The sequence below is a fragment of the Myodes glareolus genome, chromosome 25 (genome assembly GCF_982192425.1).
Source record: "Myodes glareolus chromosome 25, mMyoGla1.1, whole genome shotgun sequence".
Lineage (NCBI taxonomy): Eukaryota > Metazoa > Chordata > Mammalia > Rodentia > Cricetidae > Myodes > Myodes glareolus.
Window position 1 is genome coordinate 32414695 of NC_142050.1, and position 22153 is coordinate 32436847.

Below are 22153 nucleotides of genomic sequence, written 5' to 3' on the forward strand. Positions count from 1 at the left end.
TTTTCTGCGTAACAGTCCTAGCTGTCCTGGAACTTGCTTCTGTAGACCAGGCTGGTCTCGAACTCACAGAGATCCAACTGCCTCTGCCTCCTGAGTGCTAGGATTAAAGGCATGCAGCACTACCGCCCAGTTAGTCCTCTCATGGGCTGTAAAGGAACTTGCACACATATGCATGGACACACACAAAAGTTAAAAAAATAAAATGATTTGTTATATTTACAAAGTTTGTTTTATGATGTTAATTTTTGTTCTTCTCTCATACATTACATCAAGACTGCTGTTTTTTCTCCTTTCATTTTTCCCAGCCATCCCTTCTACTTCTTCTCTCTCCAGGTCTACCCCTCCTTCTCTATTTCCCTTCAAAAAAAAAAGAGCAGGCCTCTGAGGCATATCAACCAAACACAGCCTAACAATTTACAATAAGCCTAGGCACAAACCCTCCTATCAAGGCTGGATGAGGCAACTCAGTAGGAAGAAAGGGGCACCAAGAACAGACAAAAGAGTCGGAGACACCCCCACTCCCACTGCTAGGAGTCCAATAAGAACACTAGCTACACAGCTGCATCTCCGCAGAGGGTCTGGCTCAGACTGATGCAAGCTCCATTATCCCCTATGAGTCTTACTTAGTTGATTCTGGGGGCTATGCTTTTATGGTGTCTTTGACCCCTTGGGCTCCTGCAATCCTCATATCGCTCAACCTCTCAGCCCTCGAATCTGTAGGATTCTCCTGGTTCTGTCTATTGTTTGGCTGTGAGTCTCTGCATCTGTTCCCATCAGGTGCTGGAGGAAGCCTCACTAATGGCGACTGGGCAAGGCACTGAACTCTGAGTATAGCAGAATAGCATTAGGAATCATTTCACAGACGTTTGTCCTAGTTGTATTTGGTTCTATCCTGGGTCTCTGGGTTGTTCAGTTTCTGGTGTCTGGCCATACAGGCAATGTCAGGCACGGGCTCCCTCTTGTGGTGTGGGCTTCAAGTTGGACAAGTCATGGGTTGGCCACTTCTACAAATTCTGTGCTACCATTACCTCAGCATAAATTGGAGGAAGGACAGATTGTAGGTCAAAGGTTTTCTGTCTGGTTTGAGGTTCCAGAACCTCGCCTGGTTAGAGAAGATGACCAGTTCAGGTCCCATACCCCCCATTATAGGAGTCGTTGCTAGGGTCACCCTCTGATATTTCTAAGATTTCAACTGCACTAGACTTCCACATCGACCCCCAAAGTCCACCAGTTTCACTCATCTCTCCCAGTACGCTCTCTTCCCATCACTTCCCACCCCAACAGGCCTGATCTCTCCTGTTCTCATCCACACCCACCCCCAGAACACCCACAAAATATATTCTATTTCTCCTTCCCAGGAAGAGCTATGTACCTCTCCTTGGGTCCTCCCTGTTACTTATCCTCTCTGGCCATGATTATCCCGTGCTTAGCAGCTAATGTCCACTTATAACTGAGTACATACCATGTTTGTCTTTCAGGGTCTGAGTTACCTCACTCAGGATGATTTTTTTTTCTAGTTCCATCCATTTGCCTGCAAATTTTATGTCATTCTTTTGAATAGCAAAGAAATAGCTCCTTGAGTAAATGTATCACAATTTCCTTATCCTCTCTTCAGTTGAGGCACACCTAGGTTGTTTCCAGTTTCTGGCTGTTATGAATCAAGCTGCAATGAACATAAGTGAGCAAGAGTCCTTGTGGTAGGATGGAGCATCCTTTGGATATATGCTGAATATGGTATAGATGGGTATTGAGGTACTTCATGCCCCAATTTTTGCTTACAGAAATTCTTGCTAAACAATCTAGCAGAATTACATGAATACAAATTAAATTACTGGAATTTGCAGATCCACAGCCTGGCACAAAGGCTCACCATGACCTCACATTTAAAAACGAAACAAAACAAAACAAAACAAAACTCCAGGAGGTCATATGCTAGTTTATCCCAGAATAGACCTCCCCCTTTTCGTCACTCTGTAGCAAACCACAGTTGTTTCAAAGCAGCTGCTGTAAGATGTCTCAGTTTGCCTTGACATTCTCCCGTGTCTCAGATGCTTGAACACCGACTCCGTTCATAGAGCCCTAGCCTCTCCCCTGGCAGTGTCTCTTCCCAAATAATCTTACCGATTCATCTTGGAGGACTTTCACCCATTTTATTTAGCTCATAAACCTCCCTGTACAGCAGGGAGACTTTACACTGTGCAGAGTTTAATCTTGTTCACCATAATCGGTTCTACAACAGATCGGAATGAACATCCTGTTGAGAGCCCCACCCCTTGGCTATGGCTGCCTTCCAAGGCAGTAAGAGCCCGCCCCCTTACCCAGGAAATAAAAACTTCACCAGACTCCTTTCAGAAGAAGCAGGCGTTCATCCGCTCTCAGAAAGTCTGTAGCAACCATGGCCACCTTCGTGGAGCTCAGTACCAAAGCCAAGATGCCCATCGTGGGCCTGGGCACCTGGAAGGTGAGTGTGCAATCTTGGGCCTCCTGCTTCCCTTGAGGGGGGACCTTGGCATTTTTCCTCCATTGTACAGCACCTGTGTTGGGTTTGGAAGCCCAGAGCTGTCCCCCAATGTCCTTTCATTTGGGGCTTTTTTGGGCTGCGGAAAACTAAGATGAGCCTTTCCCAGAAATGAGGAAAGTTTCCCTAGCAAGTTGGTACTATACTTCGGGAAGAAAACAGTTTTCAGTGTAGTTATTTTCTTAACAAGAGTCTCCTTGAGACTCAGAGGCTCTCCTTTGGTTGGTTACTGGCTGAGTGACACAGAGAGGAGAGAGTTCTGAAGGACCAGGCTCCCCTGCCTGCTCACGATGCAAAACTCCTTGCAGGCATCCAAGTGGCCTTGTAAGGCATGTAAGGCAAGGTCTCAGACCCCAGCCCAGGTTACGGAACTGGCACCTGCCCTTCACCAAGACTCCACGTGGTTTCCTGACAGTAAAGTAAACTCTGATGTCCCGAGGACTGCAGAGCCCGGACTGGAAGGCAGCTCAGACTCTGTCCTGCTGTGTTAATCTCTCCTGCCAAGTTGTTCCACGGTTCCACTGCGCTCCATGAAGCCAATTTCCCAGGCTCTCCTCAGACAAGTCTGAAATTATTCCATCTTGAATCTCTGCCATCTTTGCCTTTCCCCTCAGCGACAACATGACAATAGCCAGCTTGTTCACAGGAGCTGTTTTTAGTTTAGAGTTTGATTTCTTGAGACAGGGTCTCACTCTAAAACCTAAACTGGCATTGACCGAACTGGGAGCAGCCCTCCTGCCTCAGCTTCTTGAACGCTGACATTACAGTGTAGACCTTCATTTCTGGATCAGGAGCTGCTTTGGAACCCTTCTCTCCTGTCTGAGAGACTCCTCTCCAGGCTTCCTCCTCTGTTCCTTTGTTCCTCTTTGCACAGAGGGTCGGATCCCTCTTTGTGTGGGTGCTGCACTGAAATCTTTCTAGAACAACGAGACTTTAACCAAATTAGAAATTTCACATTCCATCAAGGTAACAAATAATCACAGATCTCCAGGGATAAATTTAGAAGAGATGCACACTCAGAATTTCAAAAGCAGTTGTAAATATTGTAAAGGAGTTGTTTTCAAGGTTAAGGAATGGTGCTGTGGAGCAATCCTTCTGTACCCTGTGAAGATGTGTTGCTCTCATGGTTAATAAAAAGCTGATTGGCTGATGGCTAGACAGGATCTTTGGGGGCAGAGAGAATGCTGGGAGGAAGAATAGAAATGGGTTAATTTAAGTTGTGAGAGCTGTCTGGAGATGAACCTAAGCTATCAGCTGAGAATTTATAATTGATTATAAGTTTTTGTGTGGTTCTTTGGGAGCAGCTGGTGGACAGAAACTTCTGCCTACACTTTGGGGCTGCTGTAGAGACTCTGCGCTTATCAGTGGGCATGCAGGAGGGTGGGGCTTTGGGTCTGGCCCCCGGTGCTTCTGAGTTTCTGGCAATTCCTTGTCCCCATAATGGTAAGGCTGCCCATCTCTGCTTTATGTGCAATCCTTTAGCAAGGCTTGATACTTAAAAAAGAACTTGTAGAATTTTATTGTTTGAGAGAGTCTCGTGTAGCCCAGATTGGCCTATGATTCCTTATATGGCTGAGACTGGCTTTGAATTCCTTATTCTCCTACAACTTCTCTCCCAAATGCTAAGGTTACAGATGCGGGCCTCCACATCTGGCAGGATTTTGTTTTCTCTTGAATGAGGTGGTAATGTGCTGCAGGCTGGCCTCAAAGTCACGACCCTCCTGCCTTGAGCCTTTGAGAGTGGGATTGGAGGTGTGCAGCTCTCTGCTCTGCAGGGAGATGACTGCAGAGTGTTATTTCCCTACACCAATGTCAGGCTCGGCTAGGTTAGATCAGAAGGTGATATTTCAAATGTTCTTTTCTCTTCGTTTGTTTTCTTTTGCTTATAGGCAGGGGAACAATCAGTTGCTACAGTTTCTTATTTATTCCTTTCCTGAAACCGTGATTAAATACTGGTTGCATCCACCCAGCCTTACTAAGTGCCAGGGAATGTGCTAAAACCTTCACAATATTGTGGCAAACAAGCAACACAAAGGCCTCATGAGGCAGGGCCCATTGCTGTTGCTATACTTCATTGTCAAGGTTTAGAGAAATTGGGGAATCCCTCAGCCTCATAAGGCACCATAGCAGAGCAGGTTAGATTGTTATGACCGTTTTGAGACCCTTCTTTCTGGAGTCTGAAAATTCCTCTCGGACATCTCAGAATCCAGTTTTCAGACTGGCCTTCAGCAAGTTGCAATGGGAGCCGTCTGTCACTCTCGGAACCTGGAGGCATTTCAGATCAACCTGGATCAGAGGACAACTGGTTACTGACTAGAACAGGGCATGGTTTGATGATCACTACAGTGACATGCGTTTTAAGATGCCATGATAAAACACATCAATTCTTCGACCTAAAATTTGAAGGAAATAAAAAAATATTAATCCGCATTATCTTTGAAAAGCTCCCCAATTATGTACTTACTACTGGAAGTAAGGCTTCAGCAAGACGAGGCTTTTGAGACTATGGTCTATGTGAAACCTTTAAGAGGGGCCTTGGGGGTGTCTAGCTGTCTTTCTGTTGCCTTTCAGTCTCCACCGGGCAAAGTCAAGGAAGCTGTGAAGGCCGCCATTGATGCTGGGTATCGCCACATTGACTGTGCCTATGCCTATCAGAATGAGAATGAAGTGGGGGAAGCCATCCAGGAGAAGATCAAGGAGAAGGCCGTGAAGCGGGAGGACCTCTTCATTGTCAGCAAGGTAGAGTGGCCCACTTGGTGGACGTGACTTCAGGCAGGTGGAAGTATCTGGGTATGCCTGGCTTCAAGAGCTTATCAGCTATCTCTATGTGCCTGCCTGTCTGCCAGCCCTTTTCCCCTGCCCCCATTTCATCTCTAGACAGATTTCTACACACAAAATCACCAAAGGTTGGAGTGACCACACCTATATGTACTCATAGTCATTCATCATGGACTTGATTGGCCTGGGGATAAGGAAGTGCTAAAAGGGCTGTTCCTAATGGCACCCTAATGTCTGAGCTTTAAGTACCACCACCGACTCCTGCCCTCTGAGAAATGAGAGCCAAAAATGAATAACATAGGAATATAAAAGTTTAATCAGCGACCAACTCTGTTAAATGACCAAAGAAACAAAGGAATACCAAGACCATAGAACACTTAGGAAATGACCTTGATCTGATGAGAGCTGATGTTATTACTTGTTAAGTGTCAAACCCTGGATAAACAGCCAAGGTGTTTGATATTAATATATAAAAGTGGACCTGGTGTCCAGATTCTCCCAGCATCTCACAGTCCTTACCTGTTACAGGGTATAGTTGGCAGACCCTGCCCTCTGCCCTGAACTCTCCAGCCCAGGGGCTGGGCTGCCCTTCCCCCAGAGGCTCTTCCCTACATTACCCAGACACTTTGGTTACCTGCCCCTTTGTACTTTTGCACCTCATTTCCCCCTCTTACTCACCCAATCCCATAGTCCACCTCAGTCCGGTCATGTCCATTCTGGACTCTCCCAGATGTCTCTGCCTCTGGACATGCTCTCCCTTTTGTCTGCAGTAAACTTTCTCCTCCACCATGCCTGGGAGCCTAAATGTCCTTTCCTCTCCTTTCCTTTTTCTTTGTTTCCATTCACTACTGGGCTGCATTTCTTAACTGTTTTATTATTATTATTATTATTATTATTATTATTATTATTATTATTATTATTATGAATGGCCTGGCCAGGTTTTATAAATCTCAAAGTCGGGAGGGTGGCTGTGGTATGGGCCTTCCTCTCCTTAGCCCTAAAGCCCTCATCTCACATCTGCAGCTGTGGCCCACCTTCTTCGAGAAAAGCCTGGTGAAGAAATGCTTTCAGAAAACCCTCTCGGATCTGAAGCTGGACTACCTGGACCTGTATCTGGTTCATTGGCCACAGGGATTCCAGGTTTGAGCTGCTCGTTGCCTGGTCTCTACTTTCTGTGAGATAGCCCAAAATGGTGACCATAGCAAGATGTGGCACTGGGGAGGAATGAAGCAGAAGGTCTGTTTTAATTTTCCTTTAATTCTTTGCATATGGGTGTTTCAGTTACATGTCTGTATGTGCACCATGTCCATGCTCAGTGTCTGTGACTATCAGAAGGGTGCATGGGATCCCTGGGACCTGGAGTCACGCATGGTTGTGAACAAACACATGGGTGGTGGGAACCAAACCCAGATCCTCTGCCAAGAGCAGTAAGTGCTCTTATCTGCTGAGCCATCTCTCTAGTCCCTAGAAGATCACATACAGTTTATATAAAACCGTATAAAAGAGCCTAGAGTGGAGTGGAAGTTGAGGCAACAGGTGGTACCTGGGGAGCCTCAGGCTTGGTTTGATGCAGCCATGTTTGAAAGAAACAGTCATTTCTGCCAGCTCAGATAAGCTGCCACTGGGCAGTCACTTTTCCTGTCACATCCAATCCGCAAGTGCCCTGGGTAGGACGTCTTGGGATGATCTTGCATAAGTCCCTATAAATCAAAGTATGCCAGGGAGTGACTTCCAAATATGGTCATATTGACAGCTAGCCAGTCCAACCTGAAGAGCTGCTCTGTGGTGTCTGGGGCTCTCTCTACTCCCAGGAACTGGCGGGATGTGAGTTCTCTTTCTGTTGCCCTCATGAACAGCGATGGTGACGGTGCCAACATTCAAGCCTTCTGAAGGTGGCAAAATCAGAAGCTGGCTCCTTCTTCCCCAGATAACCATCCTCTTTTGGTAGAGCCTTTGTCTAGTGACCTTGACATTAAAATTCCTCCAAGTCTGTATTGGTTAATTTCCAGGATGGTAATGATGGCTTCATTGATATACCGATGGATCTGGAGCCATTCGGCATTGCCGTGGCAGACTGATGCAGAAATGTGATCGAGAGCTACTGTTTTTATATGAACGCTCCAGAGTCTGACCAAATGCCGTGCAGGCATGGGCATTGCTTATTGCGCCATCCTGAGATATCTCCCCATAGGGACCAGGTATCTAAATGCAGATTCCAGTGACATTTTTTTTTATTTATTTACAGGCTGGGAATGAGATTTTCCCCACAGATAAAAATGGCAAACTTCTCATGAGTAAATCCACATTCTTGGATGCCTGGGAGGTAGGTTGAAACTTGTTTCAAGGGTGCTCAGAGTTAAAGCCTTGTGTCAGGCCCCCTTGAGGCTCCGCCCTGGTATGAAATGCTCTGTATATAACTTCAGGACTGTTCTTCTCCCTCTCCCCTTTAACGTGGTGTATATGGAGGTGCTTGTGAAGGTCAGAGGACGGAAGGAGATTAAATTCTTCTTCCAGGCAGCTTCCAGGGATAAAGTGAGATTGTCAAACTTGGCACAAAGGACCTTTCCCCAATGAGACATTTCCCTGGTCCCATAAAGCACCTGAAGGAGAAGAAAATATCTTGCTGCAACCCAGGCTCTCCTAGAATCCCTGAGTATGTCAATAATGTGACAATTCTCTGGGCCCACAACAAACCTAATCTAAACCTCAAGGAACAGAATTCGAAAGAGGGAAAGAGAAATGAGTGTAAGGAGGGCAAGATGGATCATATCGCCTACCCAAGATGGATCATCCGCCCCAGGACGCAGAACATTCACCGTATCTCACTGCCCACTGGACTTCCCCCCCCCCTTTTTAAGATTTATTTATTATGTATACAATGTTCTGCCCGCATATATGTCTGTATACCAGAAGAGGGTACCAGAACTCATTGTAGATGGTTGTGCGCCACCATGTGGGTGCTGGGAATTGAACTCAAGACCTCTGGAAGAGCAGCCAGTGCTCTTAACCTCTGAACCATCTCTCCAGCCCCTCATTGGACTTTCTTGTCTCATCAAAGCTCAGCTACTCTGCCTAGTAAAATCCGCCCTCATCCATGCTGTGGTTTTCAGCTTTGTATACTAAATCTCCAGAGCAGTTCAGAACATCCTGATGCCCATGTTGCATTCTAGAAAAATCCTCAGAAGCCAGGGTATGGAACCTAGACATCCATTTCTTTTAGCACTTTCAGAGTGTTCTAAGTTGTAGCCAAAGATGAGACACCATGTGTAAGCTGAACACACCCTGCTTGTCCCTGCCTCTAAGCCCTTGCTCCTCCTTCCCCCCAACCTGTTCATGATTTTACCACCTTTCTTTATGTTTTATTTTGTTTTCAGGCACAATTTAAACTCTCTCCCTAATGTCTTCCCTGGGATCAGATGATTTCTTCCTTATCTTCCTCATCCCTATGTTATTTGAATTGTCAAAATTCAAAGCACAAAGCACATACGTTGTATAGGTTTTCATTCTGGAAACAGACTAAAAACAGGAAATTAGAAAGAATGAATTACAAATTCGTGTCCAATGTATGGCTGCACATATCTGCTGGATAATCCTCTTTGGTACCTTTAGAACAAGCTCATTGTATTTAAGTTATAAATAAAGAAACCCAAGATCCTTAGGTTGATACAATTTGGGTTGGACAAAGGCTGATGAGACAGATGTCAGGCCACACAAATCTAGGCTGGGGGCCCTGCCAGAGCCCATCTATCTGTAAGACATTCCTACTGCACACTTACAATCACAACTATGTTAGAGGTTGAGGCAGGAAGATCAAATCCTGCCTGGACTGTAGAGTAAGTTCAAGGCCAACCTGTCTAACTTAAAGAGATGTTATCTCAGAACTGAAAACTAGAAAGGGGGTGGAAACTAGAGACATGGCTCAATGGGAGATTGCCTGTGTAGCAGAGGAGAAGCCATAGACACAATCCCTAATGCCATTAAAAAAAATGTCACTCTGTTTGGGGTACTCTGACCTAAGAGCAGACAGCAAATAAAACCTTCACTTTTCCTTCTTGGTTACAGCGGAACTGTGGAGGGGTAGAAGGGCTGGAACCAGCCATGCAGACACCACAGTCTAGCTGGAGATTCCCTTTAGTGCTTCACTTGACCTTGTCACACGGGAGCCATTCCTCCTATCTAAGAACGAGGCCACCCCAGCATCCCTGTATCTTCCTGCAGCCATCTAACTGGTGTTCTTCACTGTGACAGGGCATGGAGGAACTGGTGGATCAGGGGCTGGTGAAAGCCCTGGGCATCTCCAACTTCAACCACTTGCAGATTGAGAGGCTCCTGAACAAGCCTGGCCTGAAACATAAGCCAGTGACCAATCAGGTAAATTCTCTTCGGTGAAGGGCCCTGCTCTGGGACTGCTTCAACACTGGGAGGCAATTTCCACACTAGCTACCGAGTCTCATCTCTGAGGTCTGGGTTCAGGATGCTCACGGATCTGGGAGGCAGATCTCTGGGTTAGGTCTGGAGCACATCTATCAATGATTTGCATTTGGTCTTTGTTTGTGTGTCTGTTCTCATGTGGAGAAGTCTTTCTGAACCGCTCAGGAAGTGGCTAGTGGCCTAGTCCCCTAGTGATGGAGATGTTTTCTCTTGCAGATTGAGTGCCACCCATATCTGACCCAGGAGAAACTGATCCAGTACTGTCACTCCAAGGGCATTGGCATCACGGCCTACAGTCCCCTGGGCTCGCCAGACAGACCTCAGTAAGGCTTTAGAGTGGTGTCTCTTCTATTACTCTTACAGTTGGGATTCCATAATTTGTTAATATTAGTAGGTAATTTCCAAGGCACAAGGAGAAATGTATCAATGGCAATGTGCTTGACACCCCAACTGGGATTGCCAGGGTAAAATGTTTTTAAAATGGTAGCAAGTCTGATCCCATGAAATACCCCATTTTTGCCATCCAGTACTAGGACAGTTTTCTTAAATTGCTAAAGCATTGGACCTATATATGAACCCAGGGGAAAGACACAGAATTTTCAGATCACCCCACCTGCCTTGTAGAAGCAAAAGGCCCAATGCTCAGCCTTGACCCTGACCAGGGAGTGTTGCTCACTGGAACGTAGCCACAGTGGTTTTTCACGCCAGCCATCTCTCTTCCCCTAGTGCCAAGCCAGAAGACCCTGTAGTACTGGAGATTCCCGCGATTAAGGAGATTGCTGCAAAGCACAAGAAAACCCCAGCCCAGGTAAAATAGAGCGCTTTTTCCCTTTTCAGAAGCAATCCATTCTTATAGTCACGTATTTACCCGTATTGCTTTTTTTCTCTCTTAAATCTCTTGGAGAGTGACAAATGGAATTGTAAACCCATGGGATGTTTCAGAAAATTAAGCCGGTATCAGGGAAGGAAGGACTGCCTCTGTCCATCAGCTTCCTGCCACATCCGCAGGTTTTGGGTTCAGGTGCCAATTATATAGGGTCTCAGCCTTATGATCACAGGCTATCCTCCTCATTCCTGACTAGGAAGATTGTAGTGTTGTTTCCTGGAACAAGGGACCTAGCAAGGGAACTGGCGAGTGCCACTAATAGTGAAGTGCCTTCTTAATGTTAATTGTTGTTAAGCCATAGGGAACCACTTAGATATTCTCACAAGCAGGAGGAGTTCTTGTAGATAACCGGACACGTGCCTTCTCTTCGTGATCCACAGGTTCTGATTCGGTTCCATATCCAAAGGAATGTGGTGGTGATCCCCAAGTCTGTGACACCCTCCCGCATACGTGAGAACTTTCAGGTATGACGTGGTCGCTTATCTGATATTTTTCAGTGGGACAGTTGATGGGGAGGGAAGGAGGGTCCCTGTCCTTCAGCATCTCCTCCCATCCTTTTGCTGCCCGTGTGTTTTCCCTTGTTCTAAGCACTTTATCAACTCCTGGGCCAGAGAGCTGGCCCCCACAGAGCTGAATGATCACCAGTGGGTCCCAGATGGACTGGGGTGGGTCTCAGCAAAGCCCTGTCAGAACTGGTCATAGCTGTGCCTGACACTACCCAGCAGACCACTGCAAACCACCGAGCCGCTTAGCTCATCGGCCAGTCATTGTCCTGGCCAACTGTACACTGTCTTGGTCCACTCACCTGTGTTTGTAGATATAGGGACTGGATTTGAAAAACAGTCCTTCTGAGATGCCTCAGGAATCATAGGCATTGCGCATACTTAGCCCAACTACAGCCAAATCTCTTCCCATCTTAGAACACTAAACTCTATAAATAATTTACTCTTAACTTAGAAAATAATGTGTTTGCCATGGGCATATTCAGGGAAGCATCTGGAACCTCACATCCCATCAACACTTTCCTTGCTAAGGATGTTTTTGGAACTTTCTAGGTCTTTGACTTCCAGCTGAGTGATGAGGAGATGGCCACCATTCTCAGCTTCAACAGAAACTGGAGGGCCTGCGGCGTGTTTGCGTAAGTGGCACCAAGTTAAATAAGAGGTTAATCGGGCCTTTATCTAAGGTTGTAAAGGGTCGTAGGAAGGATCAGAAGGCATGAGTGATTGTGGGATGACATTCATCTTCAGATACTATTTTAAGGTTGTTTTGAAAAATTAATATTAATATTTGAGTCCTGGTGAATCCTTAGAAGGAGAGTCGTTATTTGATGCTCTTTCTTTTTTTAATTTTACACACAGAGCTAGGACATTTAAGAAAGGAATTGTTACTACTACGTGGGTGCCAGAGGTTCTCACTCCCTTCCTCATTCATTCAGTAACTTCTGCAATGTGCTATGGCTGGGAATGGTCTAGATAGTCCGGACATCATACTACAAACTGCCTGTTCTCAGTCTTATATTCTACAAAGGGAAAAGTGTGCTAACACCAAATATGTAAATATGTATGTCAGAGAGGAACACATGCTACAGAACAGTAAAATGGGGCAGAAAGCACAGACAGTAGTGAGCCCTGTGTGATCATACTTCAATACATGATTATCTCAGGAGGCTTCATTGATAAAATGACAGTTGAAGAGGGTGAAGGATGGATGGCCATCAGGAAATAGCATTCTTGACAGTCACAGCCACCACTGCAAATGCCCTGAGGCAAGAGGTTCAAAGCACTTAGGATGCTATTGAGAATATAGTGCATTGACAGGGTGTTATTGTAAGGAAAAAGGAAGTTGGAGACAGCTTTTGGTTAATACCATGTAGGTGCTATAGACCATGTACAGGGCTTAGAGTTTTAGGTCTGAAGGAGGGAGAAGCCATGAGGGAATTTTGAGCAGAGGCTTGCATGACCTGGCATGCCTTAAAAGATTCACCAAGACCTGTGCATCGAGAGACTATTATAGTAACCCATGGGAAAGGCGCGAGTCATTGGACTTGGAGCATGGTGTGGGGGAGGAAATGGGGACGATCGCAACCGAGATAAATGGGAACACACAGTCCATTAAATTTGCCAAAAACATTTAACAGTTGAATACAGTTTTTATTCCTCTGTTTTGTTTTGGCTTGAGCAGCTCATGTACAGAATTACCATTTTGGGAAAGTCAAGGTTTTGAGGTGTGTTTATTATGCCAGTAGGGTAGCAACTAAGCGTGTGTGTGGAACTAGAGGATTTGATGGATTCCAAAGCCAGCCTAGCTGGGTCCCAATCCAATCTCTACCACTTCCTCACCACAGATGAGGCCCCGGGGCAGTTTCGATGTCCAAAAGTCACTCTATCTACAAAGTGAGATGACGGTATTAATTACAACAAACAGTCGCTGAACACCAGCTGAAGTAGAGCAGACACTTTAAGCTCTTTGCTTATATTAATTTTATTTAATAGTCACACCTATGTGTCCATCTCAATAGTATTTCCTACTTCGCGACAATGTGAGAATTTGAGACAACAGTTCTGAGGCCCTTGGCTGTGTGCCAGCTTGCTTATGATCCCTCATTATGACAACGTACTGGTGATGAGATGGGATGGTTTGCAGGCCCTCCTTCCTTTAAAATAGTCCTCTCGTACTTTTTTTGGGGGGGGTCATGTTGTGTGTCTCTCCACCCCCACCATGTCCTGTGTCCACAGTCATGTTGGGGAAGAGATTGAGAAACACAGGGAAAGCTGAATATACCATAGAAGAATGCCTCCCATCATATTTTTGCTTCTGTGGACCATTTTCTCCTTCATGTTTGTTACTACAGTGCAATTAATGAAGAGGACTATCCTTTCCATGAGGAATACTGAAGTTGATTCACTTGATGAGACCGCCTGGTGAATCCCATCTTCATGGTGTGAAAGTCACTCCTGACGCCTGTCTCAGCCAAAGTGGGTCTAACGTCACCCTTGAAGCAGGCCCCGTCAGGCGATGCTAAATTCAAGTCCTTGTGTCCAACCAGACTGTCACAGGGAAACAAAGGACAATGGTTTTCATTAGCATGTTCTGACCAAATGTTTGTTAAATACCAGTAATTCTGGTAACACTGAGAATACAAAGACAAAACAATAAAAAGTAATAATAGTAAGTCTTGTAGACTGTTGTGGGACAATAGTCTTTTATCCTGTCACTTGATTTATTTTTAATAAAACGCTGATTGGTCAGTCGCCAGGCAGGAAGTATAAGCTGGGCAACCAGGCAGGAAGTAGAGGAGGGGCAATGAGAACAGGAGAATTCTGGAAAGAGGAAAGCTCTGTCTGCAGTCATGACCCAGATGCAGAAGAAGCCAAATGTGACTGCCTCACCGAGTAAGGTACTGAGCCATGTGGCTAGCACAGACAAGAATAGTGGGCTAATAAGTTATAGGAGTTAATAAGAAGTCTGAGCTACTAGGCCAATCAGTGTTATAATTAATGTAGACCTCTGTGTGTTTCTTTGGGATTTACTGACTGCGGGAACTCGTTCAGCAGTAGTGTGTTGTCTGTTGCCGTGACAACCACCAGGACGGAAAGCAACTGGTAGAGGAAAGGGCTTACATGTTTCAGCCACACTCCATCACGGAAGGAAGTCATGGCAGAAACAGAAACAGGAACTGGGAGGCAGGAACTGAAGCAAAGACCATGGAGGGATGCTGTTTACTGGCTTGCTTCATGGTTTATCCAGCTTGATTTCTCATAAGCCCAGCACCACCTGCCTAGGGGTGGCATTGCCCACAGAGGCCTGGACCTTCTTATGCCAATCAATCATTAATCAAGAACATCGTCAGCTATCTGGTGGAGGCAATTCTCCAACCGAGGTTCCCTCTTCCTCGGTGAGTTATGTTTGTGTCACGTTGACAAAACTAATCAGCAGTCACCAAGTGTCCAACACAGTTCAAAGTGCTCTTTAATGAGTGAATTCCCTGCCTCCAGAATCTCATAATTCACATTTTACAGAAGAGGAAATAGAGGCATGTGGGAGACCAGAACCTGATGAAGGCCCCAGGTAACAGGTGGCTAAGCCACGTTTCAAAGAAAGGTGTTCTCAGGGAGAGGTCAAGGCAATTTGATGCCCTCCTCCCCCCAAGCCTTCTCCTGGTCCCTTCCCTCCACTTTTGCCTATGACTTTCTCAGTTCTTTTCTCTTGCTGTTCTTGTCTGTAATGGTGCCATCATGCCAGGGTTGGAGATGCTGGCAGCAGTGCCTGGGAAATCCACTAAGGTGCCTCTGTTCATTTGAGAGAGAGAGAGCAAGTGGCACTCCTTGGCGTCTTTTGAACCTAACACAGCTCACATCTTGCAACATTTGGTCTAAGTGCTTTAAAAAGGAAGGGAAGGAAGAACATGGCTTAAGAAGAGTGGTAACCAGGATGAGCAGAAGGCCCTGGAAAGAGTCACAGCTTCAGCTGAACCTCTGCAAAGTCAAGTAAGAGACTTCAATTTCCATGATGTTAAGAAGGATCAGAATGTTAAAGGTCCAGAGCCAAATTATCTCGAGCCATTTTTAGTAGCCTAAAAATAGCCTTTTGTTACCTCCTTCTGTATGTGACCAGGGTATTCAAGACAAGCAGCACAAATGGAGGGAGGGAGGGCCCACATGCTTTTACAAAACACTAGGAAAGAAGAGTCCGTGAGATGACCAAGAGAGCGGTGGTTTTCTAGAACGGGGCAGAATTCCAGCAGCTCTGCTGAACCAGATGGGCCATACTTGAGAGAACCCAATAGCGCATCGTGAGAAACACACAGAACGCCCTCACACCCCGCTGACTGCAGAAAGCGCGCTTCCTATGTCCGATGTGGACAACCCGACCTACGTCTATGGCACACGCTCATTTAATGTATTCATGCTAAAATAGCAATTCCAAATGGATAAGACTTTTTTTTTTCCTGTGGTTCACTTCAGAGCTCATAAGCAAGTTTACAACAGAAACTGACAAGAGTTCCCGTGCCAGCGTGCACAGTGAGCGTGTCCTGGATTGTAAGACACCGACCAAGTCATTTGTTACAGCCGCGTGTAGACAGGCGTGTCTCCTGCATGAGGGCGTGACTAAGTAAACCACTTCCCAGGGTAGTCCCAATGTGAACAACTTTGCCCCACCCAAAGACCTCAGGTCATTGTGCCAAGCTTGCCCTACCTGTGGATGTAGTTCCTACGTTCTCCATTACCTCATGCATTCCCAATTGCCCAGCCCCAATCCAGAGATTCCTGTAAGGGAAAATCTCAAGTCACAGCGGGATATCCCCACAAGTGCCTTTAAAGTGGGTTTTCCTTAGTTCCCATAATACCTAACCTTCCTGTGTTCATCGGCCATCAGAAAATACAGGATCGCTTTTAGTTTCAAAATTGTTATTATCATGCATGTTATTTTCATACCCCACTCTGATCTGCCATGGCCTATTGTGATTTTAATTTGGTTGTGCTACGTGGAGGTTTGGGGGGAGTGTCCCCCCCCCGGGGGGGCCCTTTACATAGTCAGTGGGTAATATCTAGTAGCTGGGAATACAGATTCTCTGTGGAGCTCCTGACACCAAGTTAGAAGCAACACGGAGACAGGAAAGCACTCAGGTTCCCAAGCAAGCTGGTGCCTCCTAAGTGACTGTTCGGTTGGGGCCTTAACTCGAGTTCTATTGCTGGGGGGAAAATGCGGCTGGGATGCCATAGGCGCCTGCAGAGAGATGCTTGAGGCTGGGTTCAGCCTCTCTTTAAGGTCCTCTGCCGACCTCCAGCGGCCAAAGTGCTAAAGTCCAAGAAGCCACTCTCCCAGGTCCTGGTGGGTACATCTCCATCTGGGGCGACAGACCATCTTTCCGCAGCCCCATATCAGCTCCCTACCCCCACCCCACAGTCACGCTCAACTCGGAGCCCGAGCACGCCAAATCCACTGGGCCTGTTAGCGCACCCACCTTGCTGGTGCCCAGGCCCGGAGTCAGCATCTAGGAGCCGTGGGTGACCTCTCAAGTCTGAATCACAAACCCGAACCATCCCAGTAGCAGAAGCAAGAGCGCACATCTTGCAGTAAGGGCACCTGCGATTGGCCTACGGGTGAGGCAACGCGCCTTCTGATTGGTCAGGGTGCTGGGGTCCCAATCCTGCAACCCAACTGGTGGCAGAGGTGGAGCCAATTCCTCTCACGTGTCCTGAGAGAACTGACAGAGTTAACAGAACAGTTAAAACTTGGAAGGTAACACTCCTGGCTTTCACATGACACCTTGCTGCGGAAGAGAGTTCTAATCCATTCCGTTGTCAGTCCTGCGTGTGATCTGTTTTTCTCATTTAAGGTCGTTGATCCTGAATTAACTATAAAGTGTCTGAACAAAGGGGACCCGGAGCAACCATATTACCTACAAAAGAGAGCAACCCTCTGACGTTCAGAATCCCCAACAGAGAGATTCTTGTCACGGTTTGAATATAAATGTCCCCCCAAGAGGATCCTGTGATATAAATTTTAGAAGCTATTGCCCAGTTGTAGGAAATACGTAATTAGGATTACACCCTAAAAAACTATACCTTTAAAAGGTTTCTTTCCTATTTTGTTTTGTTTTTTATTTGTTTGTTTGTTTCCTGGTCTTTACGAAACAGCTTTCTACCCGTGCTGTTACAACCATGGTATTCTGTTTCATGGACGGAAAAAATCTGGAACTACGAGCCAAAATACGTGTTTTCTTCTGTATTTATTTATTGAGTTTTGAGTCATGGACTCAATGCAGAGATTTTGAGAGTAACAAGCTCTTGCGCACTGAGCATGCCCCAGATTTCTAAGATGTCTGATAGTCATCAACGGCATTCCATTTGTAACAGTGGCCCCCACATTTCTTCTCTTATGGCAATGAAAATTAAAGCTAGGAACTATCCTGGGAGGAAGCCGAGTGGAAGCAGACTTCATTACAGATTATTACAGGAGACTGGAGTGATGGCTTAGCAGTCAAGAGCACCTACTTTCCCAGAGGACCCAGGTTTGATTCCCTGTACCCACACAGCAGCTGCCATCTGTAATTCTAGCTCCAGGCAATCCAAAGCTCTCTTCTGTCTTCCTCAGGCACGGCACACACATGGTAAACAGACATACATGCAGGTGAACATTCACACACATAAAATAAATAAATCTCTTTAAAATTATGGAAAATTAGTATAACCGGGCAGTGACAGCACATGCCTTTAATCCTAGCGCTCAGGAGGCAGAGGCCAGCCTGGTCTACAGAGCTAGTTCCAGGACAGTTAGGGCTGTTACACAGAGAAACTGTGTCTCAAAAAAACAGAAAGGAAGGAAGGTGTTAGGAATATTTCTTAATATTAGTTCCCCGACGATGCAAAAATTCCCAATCAAGCCAAATCAAAACAAGCCAAATTAAGAAATATCCAGGTTTAATGGGAGATCTGCACTCTCCGGTGGCCCTGAGGGGGAAATCGGGAAGCCCGCAGAAATGCGACCCCCAGGAGGAAGAAAGGGAGACCATGTATTTCTCTTTTGGGGGGTCACTTAAGTACTCTGGGGAGTGGTCCTGACCCCACCCCCAGGGAGGGGTCAGGACCTGGCCTGCTGGGATTTGAAGTCGGGACCAGGTCTGGGGGCTGGGACCTACTTTCCCAACTTAACGGAAGGAAGGAAGGAAGGAAGGAAGGAAGGAGGGAGGGAGGGAGGGAGGGAGGGAAGGAGGGAGAGAGGGAGGGAGGGAGGGAGGAAGGAAGGAAGGAAGAGTTATTACAAACCAGCGAGGAATTAAGGAAAAGTGAAAATTAAGGAAAACCGAGAGAAACTGCTGAGAAAAGGACACAGATGTCTGTTGTTCGGGGATCCTATAGGCCCTACATAGTAACAGATGTGAGGCATGATCATTCTTCCATTTATCGTGTCCTCTACTGCAAATGATTGCAACAGACTTACATGTAAGGAAGCTGATCTCATACAAGAGAGCTGAAGTTGGACAAAGCCTGAGGTACTCTCTCCTGAGGTTGGTTAATTCTCTGGGCTATCAAGGGCAAAGTCAACGGAGGGTCTGTGTGCTGTAAGCATGGCATCCTTACCCCACCAGGGAGACAGTCATGCAACATTTATGTGCTGCTTGCCAAGTTAGGGTTGAAGCCTTCCTCCCACAATGCCCCCACCCATTCATTTCCGACTCTACTTTTAACCTTGACTGTCTATTGGCTGTTAATCACTTGGGCAGTTTCACTACACTCTGACTTGGCAGGTTCCTTGGGTGCCGCTGATCATACTGAGTTCTCTTGGTTCTCACTTTTCTGTGATTAACTTCTAGCTTTACTGTTGTAGGGTGTCATCTGCAACTCGGCCACCAAGGGGTACCTGCAGTCTTTCACTGTTACCTCAAGTTTAGCTCCTTGCCTCCCGGTTGGTCTGGGGACACTCCTAGATGACGCTTCTTGTCTGGGGCCATCTTTAATTATAACTAAGTAGGATACAAGTCGTTGCATTAGAAACGTGGATACATGGAGGGGTAACAGTGACTTCTAAGAACAGATCACACTCTCATTTCACATTTTTATCTGAATTCTTTATTCTCAATGTACTATCTAGTTCTAACAAAGTAAAGCTAATTATACATACTTACCTGGAGACAGAAAGTAAAATTTATTAAAAATGCAAGTCAAGCTTGAATTTATGAATTCCTGAGGCTATCATTGCTAGGTGTTAGAAAACACTAAGTAAAAGCAAGGCTCTCGTTGAACTTTGTGGGTTTTTTTTTTTTCACCATGGCTTTTTTTTTTTTTTTTTTTTTTTTTTTTTTTAGCAGTAACTCCCTCCCATCAAGAAGCAGGGTCTTTCTGCATCTCAGCTCCCCTGCTGGCCTCATGATTTGTTTACCTGGGATTATGGAACAGCACACACAGGTAAACCACCAGCAGAACCACTGGGAAGCTGCCCCTGGTGACCCTGTGAACAAGTTCAGTCAGGGTGAGCGTAGAGCTCTTCAGAAGAGGGGGGCCCAGCCTCCCCTGACATCTCAGTCCACCCAAAGATGACAGCAAGGCCAGATGCCACCGAGTGGAGCAGAGACAAACAGACCAGCCAGTTTCAGCTCCACAAAGTCACCAGCAAATGAATGTTTGCTGTGATACTAAGCTGACTTTTAAACAGGGAAATAGCTAACTAATTAACCCGTTTCCTGACAAAGGTCGCTACTGTCACCCTGTTTTCCTGGTTCCAGAATAAATGTGACTATCAGTAATAAATGCCCTTATCCTTATTCTACATACTACAAAGGATTTCTGGGTTTCACAATCCTTGCCTTATCACGTCACTCTGTAATGACTGAGTTCCTGTCTACATTAAGAAAATCTAGGTTTCCAAAGTCAGCTATGCTGAGTTTGCTGACTCATGGTGAAGCAGCAGAAAAGTGATAATCGTCATTCATGAGAGTCCACAAACACGGAATAAATGCCCGTCCCTTTCCTGCGGGGAATGGACAAGCAAGATGTGGCGCATGCAGACAATGGAATGGGAATTCCACAAAAGCAGAACGGTGTACATCGTCAAGTTGTGGATACCATTCCAGAAAGGCTTTTTTGTTTCCAGCTCTGGGGTACACTGGGGGAAAAAATTACAAAGACAGGAAATGGAGCCAGGTGGGGTGAAGTTGGAGGCAGGAGGAGCAGAGGATCAAGGCCAACTTTGGCTTCGTAGTGATTTCCAATAATGTCTTGGCTACAGCTTGAAATTAAAAAAAAAAAAAAACTGCACAGGTAAGGGCCTGGGAGTGTAGCTCAGTTGGTAGACTGTTTACCAAGTGTTGCCAGGGAACCTGGTGTTACCTTTTGAATTCTTAAGCTTATTAAGAAAGTATTTGTTGCTTTGTGTTTTTGTTGTTGTTTTGTTTTGTTTTTCAAGACAGAGTTTTCTATAGCTTTGAAGCCTGTTCTGGAAACTAGTTCTTCTAGACCAGGCTGGCCTCGAACTCACCTGTCTCTGCCTCTCGAGTGCTGGGATTAAAAGTGTGCGCCACTACTACCCCGCCCAGCTAATAAAGTTATTTTTAAATTGATTTGAAAGGAAACTCAAGAACAAGTTTATTAGAGTCGTAGAGAAAAAACAATCAGGACTGGCAAACTGTATGTACTGGCAGCTGCGGGAAGGTGAAGAAGGAGCGAGAAGGTCACACCTTTTAAACTGCTCATGGAGCCTATCCAGCTCCATGCTCATGGAACCTATCCAGCTCCAGCTCCAGTAGAAAGTATGGGGGTCAGGGCAAGGGTCGTCAGAGAAACACCGAGCATGTTCAGAGCTTCAGGATGGTCAGAAAGTTGAAGAAAAGGAAAAGAAAAAGTAAAAACACGCTTAGTGCAAGGGCACAAATCTGGTTTAAGAGGGCACCTGATTACAAGTTCTTGTGGCCCAGGACAAAGGACTCCACCAGGAACACATGATTAGAAACAGAAATAGAGACACTTTGTTAAGAAAGAATAGCCCAGAAGCAAATCCAGTTCTGGGAGCCAACCCAGTCCTGGGACACTGGCAGACCAGGATTGAGCCAACGACCTGATTCAGAGTCTGCGATCTGGATCAGACAAAAAATGAACAGAGAAAGAAGAGAAATAACAGATGTTATGACTCAAATGGACTTAACAGACATCTATAGGATATTTCACCCCAACAGAAAAGAATATACCTTCTTCTCAGCACCTCATGGAATCAAAATTGATCACATACTCGGTAACAAAACAAATTTCAACAAATACAAAAAAAATGGAATAACCCAATGTACCTTGTCAGATCACCATGGTTTAAAACTAGACGTCAACAGCAATACTAATTCCAGAAAACCCACAAACACATGGAAATTAAACAATGCTCACATGAATCATCAATGGGTCAAGGAAGAAATAAAGGGGGAAATAAAAGGCTTCCTAAAATTCAATGAAAATGACCACACAACATACCAAATTTATGGGCTTCAGTGAAAGCAGTGTTAAGAGGCAAGTTCATAGCACTAAATGCCTACATAAAGAAGCTGGAAAAAATCCAACTCTAGTGAATAAATAGAACATTTGAAAACTTTAGAACAAAAAGAATCAAACTCACCTAAGAGAACTAGACGCCAGAAAATAATCAAATTGAGAGCTGAAATCAACAAAATAGAAACAAAGAAAACAATGCAAAGAATCAATGAGACAAAGAGTTGGTTCTTTGAGAAAATCAACAAAATAGACAAACCTTTACCCAAACTAGCCAAAAGGCAAAGAGAATATCCAAATTAACAAAATCAGAAATGAAAAGGGGGACATAACAACAGACATGAAGGAAATACAGAGGATCATCACATCATATTTTGAAAACATGTACTTCACAAAATTGGAAAACTTAAAGGAAATGGACAACTTTCTGGATAAATATCACTTATCAAAATTAAATCAAGACCAGATAAGCAAATTAAACAGACCCATAACTGCTGAAGAAATAGAAACAGTCATTAAAAGTCTCCCAACCAATAAAAGATCAGGACCAGATGGTTTCAGCTCAGA

At 45.4% G+C, this 22153-nt stretch overlaps 1 protein-coding gene across 1 annotated transcript; it reads left to right on the forward strand.

Annotated features, from left to right (window-relative positions):
• The first annotated feature begins 2155 nt into the window (after positions 1-2155).
• On the forward strand, positions 2156-13796 carry LOC146889475 (aldo-keto reductase family 1 member B7-like). The gene is made up of 10 exons (XM_087901810.1): positions 2156-2461; positions 5090-5257; positions 6320-6436; positions 7542-7619; positions 9545-9667; positions 9944-10050; positions 10454-10535; positions 10994-11077; positions 11669-11751; positions 13468-13796. The coding sequence occupies exons 1-10, from the start codon at positions 2396-2398 to the stop codon at positions 13508-13510; spliced, it is 951 nt and encodes a 316-aa protein (XP_087757936.1). The 5' UTR covers positions 2156-2395; the 3' UTR covers positions 13511-13796.
• Positions 13797-22153: the final 8357 nt, after the last annotated feature.

Bases quoted from the DNA above. Each gene is read 5' to 3' on its own strand.
- LOC146889475 (XM_087901810.1), top strand. From the start codon at position 2,396: ATGGCCACCTTCGTGGAGCTCAGTACCAAAGCCAAGATGCCCATCGTG. The intron at 2,462-5,089 runs GTGAGTGTGCAA...GTTGCCTTTCAG, and splicing joins TGGGCCTGGGCACCTGGAAG to TCTCCACCGGGCAAAGTCAA. The intron at 11,078-11,668 runs GTATGACGTGGT...GGAACTTTCTAG, and splicing joins GCATACGTGAGAACTTTCAG to GTCTTTGACTTCCAGCTGAG.